Genomic DNA, 21,785 nt, shown 5'->3' with positions numbered 1-21,785 from the left:
CTATGCCCCTCAGTGGATATTTTTTTCAAACTAGTCAAGAAGGATCTTGAAAGTATTTCCGAGTCTAGGACATCATGCAATCTCAACTATAAGGAGAGGCAGGCTGTTCTGGAACTTAGAAAACTCAGGGATGTTATTATCAAACCAGCTGATAAGGGGGGCAATGTTGTATTATGGCCGGCACAGATGTATGAATGTGAGGCCTTTCGTCAACTAGATATGAGCCAATGTTACCGTAGGTTACCATCTGATCCTACGCTAGCCTTTAAAGCAGAACTAGATAGTTTATTGCAACGTGGTGTGGATTCAAATATTATCAACTCCAAATTAAGAGATGGTCTTTCCGTGGACTTTCCCATTAAGCCCACTTTTTATTTACTGCCTAAAGTGCATAAAAATGTCATCTGCCCTCCTGGGCGCCCAATAGTGTCAGGGATTGGAGGCTTATGTGAGAACATCTGCAGATTCGTGGATTTTTATCTACAGAAATGTGTGGAAACTTTGCCGTCATATATTAGGGATACCACGGATATGTTGCAACGTCTTTATGGGCTGTATCTTGAGGATGACATGCTTCTTGTTACATGTGACGTGGAGTCCCTGTACACATCTATATGCCATGACCACGGGATCCGAGCATCTAGACATTTTTTACAGATGACCAATCATGACCCGGATCTTGTTGAGTTTATTCTATGCCTTCTCGACTTTGCACTAACACACAATTTTTTTGTATTTAAGGACCGTCTCTTCCTACAGCTCCAGGGCACAGCAATGGGGGCCACTTGTGCGCCCTCATATGCTAATTTGTTCTTGGGGCTGTGGGAGTGGGAGACTGTGCAGCAGACTCCGGGTCATGATTCAGTGCTCCTGTGGTCACGGTATATAGATGATATTCTATTCATCTGGCAGGGCTCCACGTCTAGCTTGGAATCTTTCCTCAATTCCCTTAATAGGAATGATATCAACATCAAATTGACGTGGCAGTTTAGCTTCACTTGCGTTGACTTTCTGGATATCAGGATTTGCAGAGATAATAGCGGTTTTATTTCTACCGATATTTTCAGAAAAGAAACTTCTACAAATGCCCTCCTCCATGCTACGTCTGCCCACTACCCAAAGGTTACAACATCCATACCCGTGGGCCAGTTTTTGAGGGCAAAGCGTATCTGCTCCAGTGACAGCAACTTTGAGCGTCAGGCTTTGGATCTTACAGCCAGATTCAAGAGTCGTGGGTACAGTCAGAGGGTCATTAAGAAAGGCTATCTAAGAGCTAAAAACTCAACTCGCGATGGACTTCTGGTGAGTAGACCCAAGAGACACAAAATAGATCAGAATGTCAGATTTATCACTACTTTCAACCCTCATTGGACTGAGATTCGTGATATTTTGCAAAAGCACTGGCGGGTCCTTCTCACTGATCGCGACTTGGCAGGGGTCTTACCCAGTTATCCCTCCATTACCTGGAGGCGGTCTAAAAATCTTAAGGACCTTCTGACTGCGAGTCACTATATTCCTAGTGCTCCCCCCAACCCGTTTGGGAGTAGAGGCCCTCCTTGGGGCTCGTATAACTGCGGCCATTGTTCTGCCTGTAAATATATTCTACGTACCTCTAACTTTTATAGCTCAAGTGGAAGGAAAGATTATAAAATTGTCTACCACATCACGTGTAATACCGTGGCTGTGGTGTACTTTGCTACCTGTCCGTGTGGGCTTATTTATGTTGGTATGACTACCAGGCAATTGAAGGTGCGGGTGCTGGAACACGTGAGTAAGATTAAATCGGCACTTACTGTCGTGGACATTGACAAACTCCAGCCTGTTGCCCGGCATTTTCGCGAGTTCCACTCCTGTAATCCAAAGGGTTTTGAGGTACGTGGAATTGACAAGATCTCTTTGGGCTGTAGAGGTGGGGATGTACGTGTGGCGTTATTAAGAAAAGAGATGAAGTGGATCACGTTACTTAATACTGTAGCTCCATCTGGCTTAAATGAAGCCACTAGTTTTAGGCCTTTCTTGTAATCTTTTTAACCATGCGTGAATTTTAATTTCTCTAGGGTTTTTTTCTTGTGTTTTATACTTACTTTTGTATATTGCAGTTTATCTTGTCCAGTGAGTGGGTCTACTTCTCTATATGTCTACGAGGATCGCATATGGCCTTTATTGCAAACCAGAAGTGGAGAAGTTATACACATATTGTAATTCTGATGTATTGTGTATTTGTTGTATCATTTCTGCCAATGTGTGTATTTTTCTAAAAAAACTTTTTTGGAGCGATTGCTGCGTTTTTCAACTAACTATATAAGAATATATTTCTATTTATATATGTATTTTTCATATATATTGTGTAGCACTTTATATCTATTTTTGGTATATTTGATGTTGCAGCATTTTGTACATCCACTAATGTATCTATATGTGTGTATTTTTGCCGATATTGTGGATTCCATTGTATTATTATATTTTGGGTTCCACTTTGTCGGCTTTCCATCTGTTATATATAGTGGGATATATAGGATGGAGTATATTGATGTATTTTAAACATTTTGATGTATTTTGTTTCTTGTATATTTATTTATATATATATATATGTATTCACTTGTCACTATTTCATTATTTAATTTTTGTACCATGTACATTTATTTCTTATAGGGTGTTTGGGAATTGCCCATTCACATTCATGTATATCACTTTTCGCACGATGTATTATATTTATTATTTTATTGAAATGCCCCCCCCCCCCCTCCTTATTTATATCTGCTTCACTTTACTGGATCACAGTCCACTTACTTTTTCCTTTTGTGCACAGTCTTGTTGTATGTCCCCAGTCCTATTTTAATTTTATTATTTTTAGTTACGTGACCCCCGGTATTTTGTGTATTTTTTACATCCTGTTCTATCTATATGTACCCTCTATTGCTAGATTTCGTTGAATATATTGCATTCTCGTAGTTACTCCCCACTCCTAAACTGCCATTGTGTTAGTCTTGTTTTATGTTGTCTCCCCTGTGGTGTCCGCACAGACGCTCGGCTGCGCATGCGCAGTGTGGCCTACATCCGGGAGTGCCGCTTAGCGTCTTACGTCGCTATGGTGATCTTTCATCATGCGGCGTCCTCTCCATCTGACGCGCGGCGCGTCCCGTGATGTGGGCGTCACTGGGCGTGTGTTCTGAGCGCCGATTTGCGCTCATCACAGGTGAGCCTAACTTTATGTCCTCTATTTATAACCCTGGAGTACCATTTTAAATTAGCCTCCTGACGAAGCCGGTCTATCGGGCGAAACGCGCGTCGAGGCGCTTGTTCACCCAGATCTTCTGATCCTCCACGCTCTTTCAACATGTCTCAGGGTATGTGTATGTGTTTTTGCTAAACCTATACTGACTTTTGGGCTATATTGTCTAACTTTGGCAGCTGCATTTTTCTATAGCTATTTGAGCTACACTATCTCTTGTTATACGTCAATAGCTACACTCTTTTCTTGTGCTGACTCCTATTTAGCAGTATACATATATCTATTTTTTTATACTGCGTTGTCTTTATACGTATTATTGTATACATATCGATTTAGCTGCACCCTTTCTGTGTTGGCTCTGACGTATTATCATTATATGCATGCTGCCACATGTTATCCTGCCCTCCCTTTTTTGTATAGGTTCTGATATTGTACAGGCCACCTTCTCATTTCTATTTGCTATATGTGGGATTTATATTACACACCCCTGGGCTTGTGTTATTATTGGATATTATTCGAGCGTGTGAGTGATCATTAGTATATGGTTGATTCTGTTGGTCATGGTCTTTTCCATCTGACCCTGCTGTATATGTCTCCGTATATGCTGTATTATTTCTCTTTTTCTATTACTGCGTTATTTTGTCATTATATTTAATAAAGATATTTTTTGTGCTTTTTATATTGAGTACAATATTTTCTTAAGGGATATGTCCCATTTGGTTCGTTGTTAGGTTCTATTGCTATAGGGGACCCCACTACATGCCATTTCTATGGTGCGAGGTTTTTGGTTAGGTTGTCTTGACTATCCTCAGGATAGGCCATCAATAGCTGATGTGTCTCTCGGGACCCGCAAATCAGCTGTTTTGAAGGGGCCGCAGCACTCGTACGAGAGCTGCTTCCCCTTCATTTCACTACTCGCCGACACCGATTCACAGTGTGACCGGAATGAAGTGACAGGAATGAAGGGGAGCAGCTCTCGTACGAGTGCTGCGGCCCCTTCAAAACAGCTGATTGGCGGCTCCCGGGAGTCGGACGCCGCCAGTCAGGACTAAGCTTACCTTCCTCTTCGGCCGCGGCGGGATTTCTGTCGTCTCGATGCTGTGCGCGGCGCATAGCGCTGTGACGTCATGCGCTGCGCACAGCGCTTGACATCAGGACCTCCGCTGCGATCCGGAACCAGGAAGGTAAGTAAAGTATGTTACTATAGTAACAGGGGCCCGCGGCCCGAGTTACTATAGTAACTTTTTATTGATGTGGTGCGGGGGGCCGTGGGCCCCCCTGGCTTCGGGGCCCGGTCGCAATTGCGACCGCTGCGTCCCCTATAGCTACGCCAGTGCACAGCGGACTTGCCACAGATTTCAGTTTTTGCATTGCAAAGGCTGAAATCCGCAGTGAAATTTCGCTTCTTCTCCGCAACAGTCAGTGCATGCTGCGGAGGGAAAATTCCGCACCGCAACCTATGGTCCGCAGCAGACTTTTCCGCATCGTCTGAACTAACTTTCCTAAAAATGTATAGAAACAAATGTAAGAAACGGCCGCTGGAGAATTGCACAGCAATTTTGCTACGTCTGGCCGTGCCCTAAATGTGGTTTATATGTATATTTTACATTTTGATGCAGAAAAAGGTGCAGTTTATCTGCTGCGGATTTTGGTGCATTTTTATTTTTTTTTATAAACTTGTCATAAGCAATTCTAAGGCAGAACCGCAAGGTAAATTGACTTGCTGTGATTTTAGAATCCGCACTGAATGTCAATTTACGTGCAGATTAATTCTGCTACGTGTAGGTGACTTCACTTAACATCTCCTTTAGTTTGCTAGTACTATATTACAATGCAGATTTTTCACAGGAAAATTTGAGCGTCAAATCCAGACCGCACACAATACGCATGAGTGTAAATGTGGCCTAACAAATTCTATGTACCAAACTGTGTACCAGTCAGTAAATTCTAAAGGTTTTTTTGAGGGTTTTCATTTTTTTTATTCAGCTAAGCTTTTAGCCGATTTATATAAATCCCAGTGCCCTTGCCTAACACGTAAAAACAAATAGCTCAGTAAGCGAACAAGGCGCTCACGTTGTTATTACACACAATAGCCTACAGAGGTCGCTGTAAAGATTAACGACGGCTCGTCTCTAAGGTTCCGTTTCTGCTAGATTTTGCATGACGTAAGTGAGGTTCACTTTCAATCTTGAGCGTTTTATACTCCTCGATGTAGGAAGACATTTTGTTGGAGTTTAGCACTATATGGTACTGTATGTGTATATGACACAGATTATGGTAAAATGGCCGCTATATCGTACACTATATCGTTAAAGCTAATTAGTAGTTTGTTCTCTTGTGTTTGAACGCGGCCATCTTTGCAGCGTGGTAGCGGAAGTGAGCAGGACTGTAACTTAGGTGAGTTCCCGTGTACTGCACAGTTTTCTGCCTCACCACACGAGCTGGTGCAGTTCCGCTGGTGAGTGCTGTGTAGAATTCGTCTCTCTGTTTCGGTGCGGTCTTTTTTGGCGTTTCTTTATTGTTAACCTTTATCCTGACATCTGCTCGATAGAATGTGAGGTCTTGTAGTTCCCTATTTAAAGCCTGAATTTCACCGTGGAAGTGCATAACATCCGAGAACTACTCAGCCAACGATTCCATAATATTGTTAAACTACGAAATGTTTCACTGGTGAAGCGTCATTAAAAAAAGATTTGGCTCATCTTGACAACCCCTTTCCATACACCCCGTTAGGAAATGTGGATGTCATATACGGGGGTGTAATACCGCATTTCCCCTGTAATGGCCACTACACGGGTAATGAGCAGCAGGCAGTAAGTGCCCTTTTACACGGGCCGATTATCGGGCAAACGAGCGTTCACAGAACACTCGTTCCCGATCATTGCCGTGTGTAAGCAGGGCAATGAGCGAGCAAACGCTTGTTCATCGATTGGTTGTATCATTTATGCAACCGAAAATATTATCGTTGTCGGCAGCGCATCTTCCGTGCTGCCAACATGATAGAAATGTATAGGGGCGAGTGATCGGAGTAACGAGCGCTCGTCCCATACATAGCTCCTTGTGACCGGAGCAAACGAGCACCGATCAACTAGCTGTCTCATTGATTGGCGCTGCCGGCCCGTGTAAGAGGACCCTAAGCCCTTATTCACACGACCAGGTGACGGCCGTTCATAAAACGGCCGTCACCCGGCCGCAGTAGGAACAATAGACACCTAATGGGGCTATTCACACGACCGATTTTTTGATGGGCCGGGAAACCTGGCCATTAAAAAACGGGACATGCCCTACTTTCGGCCGTTCGACACGGCTACTATAGAAGTCTATGAGGCCGGGTAATACACGGCCATCACTGGAATGTGTCCAGAGTGACGGCCTTGTCTACCGTCGCTCGCTGTCTCCTCACAGCGCAGAGTGCATGTGAGGAGGAGGAGTCTATGCCATTCGGATGAAGTGCTGTATGCTGCAGGTAAGTTTCTACAATGTGGGGGTGCTGTATACAGGGGTACTGTGTGGCAGGGTGTACAGCAGGTGGAAGGGGGCACTGCGCTGGCTCCCTTCCCCTGCTTGTTTTAAAAGCGCCCTGGCCCGACGAATCAGCAGCCGCCTTTCCGGCCGGGCGCTTCTTCAGGCAACGCTACCGATATAGCAGCCATAGCGGCTGCACCTCCCATGGCGCTGCTAGCAGCGGCTGCTACTGCTGTAGCGACGCCACTATAGCAGAGCAGGGAGGTATCTCCCTGCTCTGCTATGTTCTAGCCCCACTTTAGCTCCCTGAAGGAGCGGAATCCCCGTGTGTTCGGGGGTTCCGCTCTTGGACAAGGTGCTTGATGTCTCTGTCCATATATGGACAGTGACATCAGGAGCAACTCCTGTAGCAGAATCCCCCACCACTCCACACCAGGAGAAGCCAGAAAACGTTCAGTCTCCATAAATGGACACCGACGACAGGGGCTTTTCCTGATGTGGGATCACCGGCCACATGGGGATTCCACTTCAGGAGTTGCCCCAGATGTCACTATCCAGATATGCCCGGCCCGGAACGGGCCTTAGGCTCTATTCACACGACCGGGTCCGAGTTTTTCCCGGCCGTTTTGCATCCGTTCCGGGCCGTGTTTCCATTTTTAACAGCCGATTTGGACCCGTTTTGCATTCGTTTTTTTCCCTGTCCGTTTTAAAATCTGTTGAATTTCATTTGTACATGGTTTGCCACAGACTGCCCTCTGTAGATACTGCCACAGCCCCACTGTAGGTAGTGCCACACATCCCACTTGTAGTTAAAGAGGCTCTGTCACCACATTATAAGTACCCTATCTTGTACATAATGTGATCGGCGCCGTAATGTAGATTACAGCAGTGTTTTTTATTTAGAAAAACGATAAATTTTTGCCAAGTTATGACCTATTTTAGCTTTATGCTAATGACTTTCTTAATAGACAACTGGGCGTGTTTTTACTTTTTGACCAAGTGGGCGTTGTGGAGAGAAGTGTATGACGCTGACCAATCAGTGACCAATCAGCGTCATACACTTCTCCCCATTCATTTACGCTTCAATAGTGTTCTTACTAGAACACTATATGCAGCCACATACACACACATTAACGCTACTCAAGTGTCCTGACAGTGAATATACATTACTTTTAGCCAGGATGGGATGTGTATTCAGAATCCTGATACTTCTGTAGCGTTTGTGGTTGATTTACAGCAGAGCAGGCGTAGTCTCGCTGTAAATGACAGTTTACAGCGTAATCTCGTGAGACTATGACTGATCTGCTGTAAATCGACCACAAACACTAGAAAAGTGTCAGGATTCTGAATACACATCCCGTCCTGGCTGGAGGTAATGTCTATTCACTGTCAGGACACTTGCGTAGCGTTAGTTTGTGTGTATGTGGCTGTATATAGTGTTCTAGTAAGAACACTATCTGCTGTGTAAATGAATGGAGAGAAGTGTATGACGCTGATTGGTAACGGATTCGTCAGCGTCATACACTCCTGTACAACGCCCACTTGGTCAAAAAGTAAAACACGCCCAGTTGTCCATTGAGGAACTCATTAGCATAAAGCTAAAATAGGTCATAACTCCGTCAAAAATGATTGTTTTTCTAAATAAAACACTGCTGTAATCTACATTACAGCGCCGATCATGTTATGTACATGATAGGCCACTTATAATGTGGTGACAGAGCCCCCCCTTGTAGTTAATGCCACACAGCCCCCCTTGTAGTTAATGCCACACAGCCCCCCTTGTAGTTAATGCCACACAGCCCCCCCTTGTAGTTAATGCCACACAGCCCCCCCTTGTAGTTAATGCCACACAGCCCCCCCTTGTAGTTAATGCCACACAGCCCCCCCTTGTAGTTAATGCCACACAGCCCCCCCTTGTAGTTAATGCCACACAGCCCCCCTTGTAGTTAATGCCACACAGCCCCCCTTGTAGTTAATGCCACACAGCCCCCCTTGTAGTTAATGCCACACAGCCCCCCTTGTAGTTAATGCCACACAGCCCCCCTTGTAGTTAATGCCACACAGCCCCCCTTGTAGTTAATGGCACACAGCCCCCCTTGTAGTTAATGCCACACACTACCTTCTATAGATACTGCCACAGCAGACCTTGTAGGCAGTGCCACACAGACCCCCCTGTAGGTAATGCCACAGAGCCCACCTGTAGGTAGTGCTACACAGCCCCCTTGTACATAGTCACCCCCCATAGATCGCACCCCCTCCTACATTCCTGTAGTGGATGGCTCCAGGAGAAGCCTGCGGTGGGGATTCCGCCGCAGATATCCCTGAAGTCAGAGACTTCACCTGGAGCGGAATCCCCAATCCCCGGCCACAGCGCTGCCGAAGCTGTGGCTGGGGATTGGGGATTCCGCTCCTACAGGGAACAAAAAAATACCCTCCTCCTCCTCACATGCACTTTGCACTGTGAGAAGGAGAAAGCGCGAGCGACGGAATACTCGGCCGTCACTTGGAGGACATTCAAGAGATGGCCGTGTATTACCCGGCCCCATAGACTTCTATGGGAGCCGGGAGAACGGCCTAAAATAGGGCATGGTCCATTTTTGGTCGGGCTGTCAAAAAAATCGGTCGTGTGAATAGCCCCAATTGGGGTCTATTGTTCCTACTACGGCCGTGTGACGGACGTTTTTTGAACCTGTTGTATGAACAGGGCCTTACTGTTAAAACCGCTGCTTTTCACAAGGGACTCAAAAGTCAGAGCCAAATCAACCCCTTTTAATCATGCTGCAGTAACTATTGACTGTGGGGCTCAAAGAGTTAAATGGTTTCTCCAATGCCAAGACGGAATGGGACACCCGTTGAGTACTTTTTTTTTTGTTTTGTTTTTTTTTTTACAGTGTCGTAAAAACATGATTATTATTTTTTGATACTAGTGTTTTACTTCTGTTTCATCCTGTTTTTTTCTCTATAAATTATTTTCTAGACTCAGATTACAGACATGACTCGCTCAAAGCAGATTGGGAATCACAAAAGTGACAAAAAGAAAAATATTTCAAAACTCTGGAAAACCAAAAGGAGAGTTAAAGATATAGATCAGATTCATGAAGATCTTCGTCCGGAAAATTCACATCGTTTACTAAAGCAGGAAATTGACTACAGTCTTCCCGGCAATGCCCAGCATTATTGTATACATTGCGCGTGAGTAATATAGAGCTTAATAAATATATTTTAGTAAATACAGTTAAAGGGTATGGACACCTTGGCTCTGTTCACACTGGTGTCATGGCTTTCATTTCTAACAGATACTGGCAGATCTCATTGACTTACAGTGGGTCCAGAGTTTTTTTTTTACTAGATAGAATAGGCCATCATACTACGCTTTATAGAGTAAGGCCATTTTCACACGGCTATATTTTGGTCAGTATTTTGCATCAGTATTTGGAAGCCAAAACCAGGAGTGGAACCTACACAGAGAAATTTGCACCTCTTGAGTGGCTTGGACCCATTCCTGGTTTTTGCAAATACTGATGCAAAATACTGCCATGTGAAAGTTGCTTAAGATCAACGGAAACCTGGCAGACAAGAAATAACGCATGTGTGAACAGAGACTAAAGCAGGATGCATAAACTGGGTTGCGGTCATGTAAATCCTTACATCGTGGACGTTAATACATTGGGCTCCAGGGCCGCACCATCCATGAGGCGCCACACCCTTCTGCACTATAATTGTACCTGCATCTATAGGATGCAGATGCAATTAAATGTATAAGCAATGAATGTTCCATGCCCCACCATTCAGCGCCTTCGAATGAAGTAAGCTGCACATCATCGCGCTGCCTGCTTCGTTGAAGGGCATTGGACCCCGCCAATCAGCGCCTTTCAACGACGCAAGGGGCGTGACTACGTCGTTGAAAGACGCTGTTTGGGAGGGCAGAATGACTTGCCCAGTCACTCCGCGCCTTTTACGGGTACAATGACCGCACCGCTTGCGTCGTTCAGCTCCAGCAGACCTGCTCAGAATAGAGCAGGCCTGCATTTGCGAGAGGACGATGTGGGAACGGGATAAGGTGAGTATGTAAAGTTTTATTTTTTTTCTGTAGGAGGGGCTATATGTGGAGCACTATCTATAAGAAGGGGCTATGTGTGTAAGGGGCTATGTGTGTAGCACTATCTATAGGAGAATATATGTGGGCACGATATACAGGGGGATCTCTGGGGGCCACTATCTTCAGGGGGCTTTATGGGGGGCACTATGTATGTGGGGCACTGTCTACAGGGGGCTCTGTGTGGGGCACTGTCTACAGGGGGCTCTGTGTGGGGCACTGTCTACAGGGGGCTCTGTGTGGGGCACTGTCTACGTGGGGCACTGTCTGCAGGGGGCTTTATGGAGGGCTCTATGTATGTGGGGCACTGTCTATAGGGGGGTCACGATCTACAGGGGCTCTTTGGGGGGCACACTCTATATGGGGCACTGTGTGTGACACAGTGTATGGTGGTCAGTGGCGGATTAAGTAGACCATAGGCCCTGGGCTGTTACCCAAACTTGGGCCCCTATTCTCCACCGCCATCCTGCCGCGCCGTAACTATTGCTAGCACTACCTTTTTGCGCAAGCATTAACAAATGGCTGTTACGATTCCCCTTTCACAGGGCTGTGTCCCTACATACTGACAGTATCACACTGTGCAGGGACACATCCTCCTGACAAGGGGATTGGTAAGACCAATTTTTCTATCAGTCCTGGACTGCACAAAGACTTTACGTGGAATACAAGGATTTCCTATAATAAACATGTAAGGAGAGGGGACAGATTCTCTACAAATCCAGTGACTCACAGGTGACGACGTCTGAGATGCTAGGAGTTTTTTTTTTTCCCTCTTTTCTTCTCCATCCGGTCCAGAGCTCATGACGACTTCTCCCGGCCATGACCCATTTCTGCAGCCCCTAAATATAATATCAGCGTTCACTGCGCCCCTAAATATAATTGTCACACACTGTAAAGTAAAGCACCACATACACACAGCCCCCTGTAGATAGCGCCAACCCCCCCATGTAGATAGCGCCACACACACCCCCCTGTAGATAGTGCCGCTCACACCCCCTGTAGATAGCGCCACCCCACCCCCGTAGATAGCGCCACACACACACACACCCCTGTAGATAGCGCCACCCCCGTAGATAGCGCCACACACACGCACACACACACCCCTGTAGATAGCGCCACCCCACCCCCGTAGATAGCGCCACACACACAAACACACACACCCCTGTAGATAGCGCCACACACACCCCCCCTGTAGATAGCGCCACGCGCGCACACACCCCCCTGTAGATAGCGCCACGCGCGCACACACCCCCCTGTAGATAGCGCCACGCGCGCACACACCCCCTGTAGATAGCGCCACGCGCGCACACACCCCCTGTAGATAGCGCCACGCGCGCACACACCCCCCTGTAGATAGCGCCACGCGCGCACACACCCCCCTGTAGATAGCGCCACGCGCGCACACACCCCCTGTAGATAGCGCCACGCGCGCACACCCCCCCCTGTAGATAGCGCCACGCGCACACACACCCCCCCTGTAGATAGCGCCACGCGCACACACCCCCCCTGTAGATGGCGCCATGCAAACAACCCCCCTGTAGATAGCGCCACACAGCACTCCACACCCCTCCCACCCCCATGTATATAGTGCTACACAGCGTCGCTACAGCAGCCCTGGGGTGACATTTTATCCCATATGACTGCTGCAGGGCTTAATAGATGCCTGTCAGAATCACGATATACTGCAATACATTAGTATTGCAGTATATCGTACAAGCGATCTAACGATCGCTGGTTGAAGTCTCCTAGGGCGACTAATAAAAAAAGTAAAAATGAGTTAAATAAAGTTTTGTTGTGTTTTTTGTGTAAAAATAAAAAAAATTGAAAGTTAAAAAAAAAAACCTTTTCCCATTTTCCCCCTAGAGCATAGCAAAAAGTTTAATAAATAAACATAATTGGTATCGCCGCGTCCGTAAAAGTCTGAACTATTACAATATATCATTATTTAACCCGCACGGTGAACGCCGTAAAAAATTGTAAACGCCAGAATGTCTATTTTTTGGTCACCTAGTCTCCCACAAAAAATGAAATAAAAAGTGATCAAAACGTCCCATGTACCCCAAAATGGTATTATTAAAAACTAATGCTTATCCCGCAAAGAATAAGCCCTCATACCACTTAATTGATGGAAAAATAAAAAAGTTGTGGCTCTCGGAATTTGGCGACACAAAATACATTTTCTTTTTTACACTTAGGTTTTTACTTGTAAAAGTAGTAAAATATAGAAAAAACTATATATATATATATTTGGTATTGCCGTAATCGTATTGACCCTCAGAATAAAGTTAACATGTTGTTTTAATTGCACAGTGAATTCCGTAAAAACAGTGCGCAAAAAAACATTTTATACCCCACAAATATTTTTTTCCGCGTTTCCTAGTACATTATATGGCACAATAAATGGTGCTACGAAATACTACAACTCGTCTCGCAAAAATCAAGCCCTCATAGTACTATAACGACGGAAAAATAAAGACGTTATGGCTTTTGGAAGGTGGAGAGGAAAAAACGAAAATTAAAATCTGAAAGTTGTTTACGACGGGTAGGGGGTTAAAGGGAATGTGTTGCCAGAAAAACATGTTGTTTTTTTTTTAATTAAACATTTAGTGTGTAGGTGATTAAACATTGTTCAAATTTTTTTTATTTTTTTCACGAGTCAGGAAATATTATAAATTAGATTCTAATTTATAATATTTCCCATTGCTGGTCACTAGATGGAGCTATTCCCAAAATTGCAGCATTGCAAAATTGGGTAAAAAGCCCTTGCTCTAGTGAGCTCTCAGCATCCCCCCCCTCCTTTATCCTGGCTAGTGTCGGGATAAACTAGGGGTTTGAACGGTCTAACCTCCTACACTGTGTGTCGCCATTTTTTGAGCTAACACACAGTGTAGTAGGTTTACATACAGTAGTAAACGTACACAAACACGAACATACATAGAAATCTCTTACCTGCTCCTGCCGCCGCGGCTCCCTCCGGCCCGTCCGCTCCGTCTGCTGCCGCTGGTCCAAGTGCACAAGTTCGGAAGCCGCGACCGGAAGTAGTAATCTTACTGTCCGGCCGCGACTTCCGGTCCACAGGAAAATGGCGCCGGACGGCGCGCATTTCAAATTGGACTGTGTGGGAGCGGCGCATGCGCAGTTCCCACACAGACGGCGTACACAGAAGTGGATGGGACGGGACCCGTTCGCAGTCCCTATGGGACTGTGGCTGCCGTATTCCATGTCTGTATGTGTCGTTAATCGACACATACAGAAATGGAACAAAAAATGGCAGCCCCCATAGTGAAGAAAAAGTGTAAAAATAAGAAAAAGTAAAACACAAACACACAAATAAATATAAACGTTTTTAATAAAGCACTAACATCTTTAACATATTAAAAAAAAATTTGTGATGACACTGTTCCTTTAAAGTACTATATAATGTACTGGGAAGATGAGAAAAAATTATTTGTGGGCTGAAATTGGAAAAAACTGTGATTCCTCCGTTGTTTATTGGGTTTCGTTATTACGGCTTTCACCTTGTGGTAAAAACAACAACTTAACTTTATTCTGTGGCTCGATACGATTTACGGTGATATACTAACGTATTGCAGTATATTGTCGTTTTTACAGGCATCTGTTTAGCCCTGCCACAGGCAGGGCTTAGCAGAGGCAGAGTGAAGGCAGTCCTGGGGGCCTTGATTAGGCCCCTGGGCTACCATGATAACCGTCGTCACCCCCGATCTCACTGCTGGGGAGGCACGAGCTGTCAGAGGGGGCCGCCCCCCTCTCCAACGCCTCGACCGCAGCATTTGAGGGATTAACTGGTTCCCGACCGCTGGCTGTATTTTTACGGCCAGCGGTCAGGGTCCTTTAAAACCTGAGCCATAGACTTTTTACGGCTCGGGTTTTAACTTGCTGCCCGTGCGATCGGGCAGCTGAATGTCGGGTCTCCGGGTGTCAGTGACTGCCGGGGACCCTGAGGAGAGGATAGAAGCAGCTTTCGCTGCTTCTGTCTTCTCCGATGTCTTTTTACACAGCGCTCAATGAACGCTGTGTATATGAATAGCGGCGCTGTCTCTATTCCTCCCGGTGCTCATGTGACTGGTCACATGATCGCCGGGTGCCGTTACTGACAGACTGCTGCTGGGTCTTACTAGTCCCAGCACATCCCAGTTAGTGACAATCGTCACTATGAGAGGGCTGATTTCCCCTGTATCTGGGAAAAACATGGTGTAAAAGAAGGAAAAAAAATATATAAAGTTCCCCAAAGGTCTTTTTTGACCTTTGGGGGACAGACCATAGTAATAAAAAAAATAGTAAATACACATAAAATACCCACCCCAAAAAAACCCGTCCCCCCGCCAATCATTGTTGTAACGCTAGCGCTGACCCAATTACCCTGATATAGACCTGTAATATATTAACATTTTCAATTCACCCATCGTTCATCGGTGGATTGAAAAGTCCTAAAATGTAATAGGGCCTTAACCCCTTAGTGACCACTAATACGCCTTTTCACGTCGGTCACTAAAGGGCCTTAGGCTAGGCTGCCGCCTTTTCACGGTGGCTCAGTCTAAGTCCTGCATGGGTCTCCCGTGCAGGCTGGAGCCGGGGCTCTGCTGTCTGATGACAGCTGGGCTCCTGCTCCAACACCCGCGATCAAAGTTTTTTTTTTTTTTTTTAAATCAATCCAATTTTTATTGACAAGAACAACAATACATTGACAGTCAGATAACAACTGTAGCAGCATCATCTACATTTCCAGCATGCCATGAAAACCTCCAACATTCCCCCCCCCCTCAGCCCTTGCACAGCCCCCCATCCGCATCTCTAACATTGACACTGTATACAGGAACAGTTTCATTAGCAGGACCCATCTTTTCCTCCCGTGCTTGCTCCCAGCCCTTATAACACTTGTGTCCTGATTCTGCTCAGTTCAGACGATGCCAACCATCTTCCCCACTGCTTATCAAATTTCTTCAAATTGCCCCTTTTCGAAAATATTTTATACTCCATCATAATGGTGTGATTTAGCATTCCCACAATTTCCCTCTGCACGGGAGGTTCCACATCCAGCCAGTGTTTGGCAATACACTTCCTGGTCTGATATAAAATTTTTGCTATTTCCAGACACTCCAATCCGTCACTCCCCAGTTCTTCCACAAACCCCAACAGTAATACCTTTTGTATCTGCCGCCAATTCCCTACCATATACCTTTTTTATCAGGTCTATTACCTCCCCCCATAAGGTCTGCAAAGCCCCACATGTCCAGAACATATGATATATGTCCGCCTTCACCGCCATACACCTAGGACATTTAGCATCCGACCTGAGCCCCATCTCTTTTAACACCCAATGGGTTCTGTACACTCGATGTATCAAGAAGAGTTGTGATCTCCTCTGTGCCATACTGAGAGATAGATGGTACGATGACGCTAAAATCTCCTCCCACTCCTCTTTGGGCAAAGAACCTATATCCCGCTCCCATATCACTCTCACCAGCTCCATCGGATCTCCTAGGTGTTTGGATAACAAGCTCTTATAAGCCATCGAGATCAGACCTTTAGACGTGTCCGCCTTAACCACATATTCTAAGACCCCCATCCCACAAACCGTTAGGTTCATCACAGCCGCCTGCAGGGCATGACGTATCTGCAGATACTGGTAGAACATACCAGTTGGAATTGGTCTTTCAGCTGCTGAAAGGACTTCAGTGTGGTATCATCATACAAGTGACTCAGCCGTACAACCCCTGCCATTTCCCATTTTTCCATGCCCTCCAATTGATACAATTCCCACAGAACCGGATTATGCCATATGGGAGTATATTTAGTGCACATTCCTATACCCAAGATCTGCTTACCCGCGATCAAAGTTTACTTAGATCACGGCCGTTTAACCCGTTAAGTGCCGCCGTCTATAGTGACCGCGGCATTTAACTTGTTTACTGAGGGAGTGAGCTCCCTCTGTCACCCATCGGCGGCCCGCAAATGCAATCTCGGGTCTCCGATAAGTTGTCATGGCAGCGAGGGACGGATAAAACCCCCCAGGTCTGCCCTGAACATATGCCTATTAGGACTATTAGATTGCCTGTCAGATTTAGGGTATGTGCACACGATAACTGCAATTACGTCTGAACTTACGGAGCTGTTTTCAGGAGAAAACAGCTCCTGCATTTCAGACGTAATTGCTCGTACTCGCGTTTTTTGCCGCGTCTTTTACGGACGTAATTTGGAGCTGTTCTTCATTGGATTCAATGAAAAACGGCTCAAATTACGTCCCAAGAAGTGTCCTGCACTTCTTTGCCAAGGCTGTAATTTTACACACCGTCTTTTGACAGCGACGCGTAAAATTAAAGGTCGTCGGCACAGTACATCGGCAAACCCATTGCAAGCAATGCGCAGATGTTTGCCGACGTATTGAAGCCGTCTTTTCAGGCGTAATTCGAGGCGCAAAACGCCTCGTTTACGCCTGAAAATAGGTCGTGTGAACCCAGCCTTACACTGACAGGCAATAATGCTCTGGTATACCAAAGCATTATAGCAGCGATCTGAAGATCGCATGGTAAAGTCCCCTAGTGGGACTAAAAAAAATAAGTAATTCATGTGAAATAAAGATTATTAATAAAAATTACAGTAAAAAAAAAGCAATTTTTTTTTCCATAAAAAGTGGTTTTATTTAGTAAAAGTATAAAAAATAAATAAAAGTACGCATATGTGGTATCGCCGCAACCGTATTGACTCAATAAAGTTAATATGTAATTTAAACCGCAAGGTGAACACCTTAAAAAAAAAAAAAAAAAACAATGGCGAAATTGCAATTTTTTTCCATTGCCCCCCAAGAAAGTCATAATAAAAATGAATAAAGTCCCATGCACCCCAAAACAGTACCAATCAAAACTACGTCTCGTCCCGCAAAAAACAAGCCCAAAAAATCACTACATTGATGGAAAAATAAAAAAATTCCAGCTCTTGGAAAGCGACGATGCAAAAACAAATAATTTTAGTTCAAAAGTGTTTTTATTGTGCAAAGTCGTAAAACATAAAAAACCTCTACACATGTGGTATCGCCGTAATCGTACCGACCCATAGAATAAAGGTAACATGTTATTTACGCCGCACAGTGAATGACGACAATTTAAACCGCATAGAACAATGGCGGAATTTCAGGTTTTTTTTTTTATAATCCCCCCACCCAAAAAAAAGTTCATAAAAGTTAATAAAAAAATATGTACCCTAAAATGATGCTATTAAAAAGTACAACTAATCCCACAAAAAACAAGTCCTCATACAGCTATGTAGACGAAAAAATAAAAAAGTTATAGCTCTTTGAAAGTGACTATAGAAAAACGAATAAAATAGCTTGGTCATTAGGGCCTAAAATGGGCTGGTCACTAAGGGGTTAAAACAGTCCAGTTTAAGATGGTGGTCACACAAAAGTGGTTACACATGCATGTTATAACCTCAGATCATGTCTACCTTGCCAAAAGGAGTTGAATACTAGTACCCAAGCATAAGGCACTGCCAGATGAGAGATTTTCATGCTTTTAAGAAGCTCTCTCCATTGAATCCACCACTCTCTGGCAGCTGAAAAGGGGTTGTCACACTCTATATAAATGGCGGGTGACCCAGGTCCTTATATTATGGTGTAGGCTTTGTCTAAGCGCGGGCTTTAGCTGGCTGCCTGATCGCATCTGAATGTCGTCGCCTGGTAGTCAGAGACTGCCATGGGCCTTGAAGCGAAGACAGAAGTGGTTTTCGCCGCTTCTGTTTTATCTGGTTTCACATACAAAGCACTCAACTAGTGCTGTGTATAGAATAAAGGCAGCGCATCTGCCTATATTGGTCCCGGTGATCATGTGACTGGTCACATGATTGGCGGGATGCTGTTAGTGGTAGGCTGCTGACAGGTCAAACTAGACCCAGGACAGCCCTATCCGTCACAATGGTCTCTTTAAGAAACTGACCGACACTTTAATATGCCGACGTAGACATTAAACGGAGGCTGTGATCCGTCTCCCATAAGATCTGTTTAACTCATGCATTGTGAGTTTTTTCTCATGACGTATACGATAAATGGATGCCATTCTAGCCATTCGTTTAACGGATACATCATAAAAATCCCATGGTTTCTAAAACTGATGCCTGTGGCGTATGCCTTATGTTGCCACCCTTCACCTATAGGCTAATATGGTATCCGTTTAACGGATGTGGTTTTTGAACAGGATACCATGGGATGAAATAGCTTGATTTTTACATGCTTGACTATTATTATTTTTTTTGCAGTTTACAGATGTTTACCATCCAGACGGAGGCCAAAAGAAGTCTTTTGGCCTCTGCCTGACTGTTGGACCCCTATTCACACTTTTTAGTCTGGGTTCACATCTGCGTTTAGTTTTCTGTTCTGCAATAGGAAAAACGGAAGTGACAGATTAGTTGCATTACTTTTAATGGGTTTCGTCAGGATTTGGGCGTTTTTGCCCCGATCTACAACGAAGTCTCTGAGGATATGAACTTTGGGAGCTTTTCCGAATTGCACGCTAAACGGAGGGCAAAGAACCCACTCTAAACCGTATACACATATAACAGAAATGTAACATTGTGCAGATCTATAATCTATTCACCCAAGCCTGTTGTGTGTTCTCTATAACTAGAAGTTATTTCTCATTTTTAAGGCGATACTTTCTGGATCTGAAGACTTTGAAGGAGCATTTTAAAACCAAGGTTCACAAGCGCAGGTAAAGTTATTCTGGCGTTTATACAGAGACTGCAAACAGGAACCTGTGCAGGCATGTTTGGATGAATGCATTTTGATGTGGTATGTTTATTGAACGGTGGGTGTGCCTTACAGGGCTCAATGGGAGAATGACGAGTCTAACAGTGGATGTGATCTCTCTGTTACAGATTGAAGCAGCTGAAAGAGGAGCCGTATACCCAGGAAGAAGCAGAAAGAGCAGCAGGGATGGGCTCCTACAAACCTTCCAAGAAAGTTGAAGTCCAGACACAGGAGGTGCTAATGGATTAGTGCTTTTCTGCCTAACAGACTTTACTTTTCCTATTGAACTGGGCACTTTCAGTGAAAATGTCTTTCCTGATCCAGCTCCGACGTGACATGCCACTAATCTGCCACCTTTCCGTCTGTAAACTTGCAGCAGCTGTTGAGCAGTGTATGGAGGCTGTGGCCTCAATCACTAAAACAACTGTGATGTATTATACATTGTCAACTCTAGGTCTATTGCATGTTTTTGCAACCCATACAGTGTTCACAACCTCTCCTGTTCATTGTGTAGGGCTCTTTGTAGGATGTGGTAGTAAAAAATCGGTATTTCCACATTCAAAATACGTGTCTTTATTTTGCTTGATGGTTAGCTGCTTGACTTCTGCCTTGCAGGTCCTGTTTTACATATGCGTTGTATGAAAGTCACTGCAGTCCTGGCAGCTGTGGATGATATTTATCCATTCATGAGTTATATAACAAGATGACCTACTCTTTGTAAGGGTGGGAATGAATGTGCGGCTCGCTCAGGCATCCACAAACACGTCCGCATGTCTTTTCCAATCACGTCTGCTCACTCATCTTGCACGGATGCACAATTATTGCTCTAGCATTTAACCTCTGCATTGCTGTTTACACTGAACAGGAACCAAAAGTTGCTTTTTTGAGGGGGGGTGTATATATTTTGACAAAAATAATTATTAAAGTCTCACTTTTTAATTAAAAAGACTTGATCTTTTCACCATTTTAGATTTCAACATTTGAATGAAAACACATTTCACTGCAGAACAAATCATTTTTTTATTTTAATTTCACAAATTTAAAACATTTGACTTAAACAATAGATTCCAGTTCGGCATTTGCCTCGTTTCAATCCGTAAAACGATCTCTGTTGTAGACTACAATGGCTCATAGCTCTGTCAGCCTGATAACTACGCCTGATAAATGAAGACTATGTATTTGTTTTATGAGCATTTCTGTGATCATCGCTCAGAATATCCCTCATTTTGTTTGCAATACAAGTCTCCTGCCAAACTTAAATATATACTGTATGGGACATATAATGAAGGGATAATAAACAGAGAACATGGCGTCTCGGTTAAATACCAGCTGTCCTACATTAAGCATGATCACCAAACACAAAGGGACGTACTGTTAGTAATATGCTGAATTTATGATCATTTTATCTGTTCAAAATATGTTCTATAAACAGTCTATAACACTTACATGACAAATGAGATCTTTTTTTTTTTTTCTTTTCTTTAATCAGTTCAATTTTATTCAAAAAACTCCACATTATTACAGGTCATTGTACGTTCTCATACAGTGTACAAGCAAATTTCAACAGTCAAATGAGATCTAGTTGAATTACTTTCCAGAGCTGCAGCCTCATACTTCGAAATAGAGGACACATTCTGATCAACTGCGTGCTTGGCAATAAGTGCCATCTGCGCAGGAAAACTATATGGGCTTCTACTTTCTCTGCCCTCAAAAATACATGGTCTTTAACACTCCTTAACTCACACGCTTGCCATTTTCAGTCTGTTACTAAAGTCAAGAAAATGACTCTCCAGCTATCTTCTATATACATGCAGTTTTGTTCTGTGTTCTTCTCTCTTCATAAGAGCACTAAAGCCTTTCTACTGGTGTTAGTGTTGTCATTTTGAAGGTGGATGTTTTGACTTTTGCACCATCTGACGGACACTGTAGTAGGATAGTCCAAGGCCCATAAGGGCAAGGAGTAAAGCTAAGTGATTTACTAGTCTGTCTTTTGGCTCTGCTGCCAGTTCTCCAGAAACCTGCAACTGGAAGAGAAGTAGAAATAGCTAGATAATAAGGTTACCTGCTCAGTTGCTTATATACAATATATTCAATCTTATAGCCTCTTTGAGTGAAAGAAAAATCACAGTGATATATATATATAAAAAAAAAGCATACATAAGAATACCTGCAGCAGTCGGAAGTATCCAGGGGTGAGCCGTCCAAGGCGGATTAACATTCTGCCTTTCAGAATC

At 44.3% G+C, this 21,785-nt stretch overlaps 1 protein-coding gene across 2 annotated transcripts; it reads left to right on the top strand.

Moving 5' to 3' along the window:
* Window positions 1-5,521: 5,521 nt before the first annotated feature.
* Window positions 5,522-20,115, top strand: ZNF593 (zinc finger protein 593). 2 transcript variants are annotated; one of them, XM_075853461.1, is made up of 4 exons: window positions 5,522-5,629; window positions 9,675-9,889; window positions 19,451-19,513; window positions 19,680-20,115. In XM_075853461.1, the coding sequence occupies exons 2-4, from the start codon at window positions 9,690-9,692 to the stop codon at window positions 19,798-19,800; spliced, it is 384 nt and encodes a 127-aa protein (XP_075709576.1). In that variant the 5' UTR covers window positions 5,522-5,629; window positions 9,675-9,689; the 3' UTR covers window positions 19,801-20,115. The 2 variants fall into 2 exon arrangements, with proteins under 2 accessions (XP_075709576.1, XP_075709575.1); XM_075853460.1 differs by having other exon boundaries at window positions 5,582-5,690.
* The last annotated feature ends 1,670 nt before the right edge of the window (window positions 20,116-21,785 follow it).

The sequence above is a fragment of the Rhinoderma darwinii genome, chromosome 2 (genome assembly GCF_050947455.1).
Source record: "Rhinoderma darwinii isolate aRhiDar2 chromosome 2, aRhiDar2.hap1, whole genome shotgun sequence".
In the NCBI taxonomy this organism is placed as follows: Eukaryota; Metazoa; Chordata; class Amphibia; order Anura; family Rhinodermatidae; genus Rhinoderma; species Rhinoderma darwinii.
The sequence above is the reverse complement of the archived record's forward strand: the minus strand, read 5'-3'. Positions and strand labels throughout refer to the sequence as shown.

Coding starts and splice junctions, on each gene's coding strand:
- ZNF593 (XM_075853461.1), top strand. CDS start 9,690: ATGACTCGCTCAAAGCAGATTGGGAATCACAAAAGTGACAAAAAGAAA. Junction 9,890..19,450: donor CATTATTGTATACATTGCGC/GTGAGTAATATA, acceptor CTCATTTTTAAG/GCGATACTTTCTGGATCTGA. Junction 19,514..19,679: donor ACCAAGGTTCACAAGCGCAG/GTAAAGTTATTC, acceptor TCTCTGTTACAG/ATTGAAGCAGCTGAAAGAGG.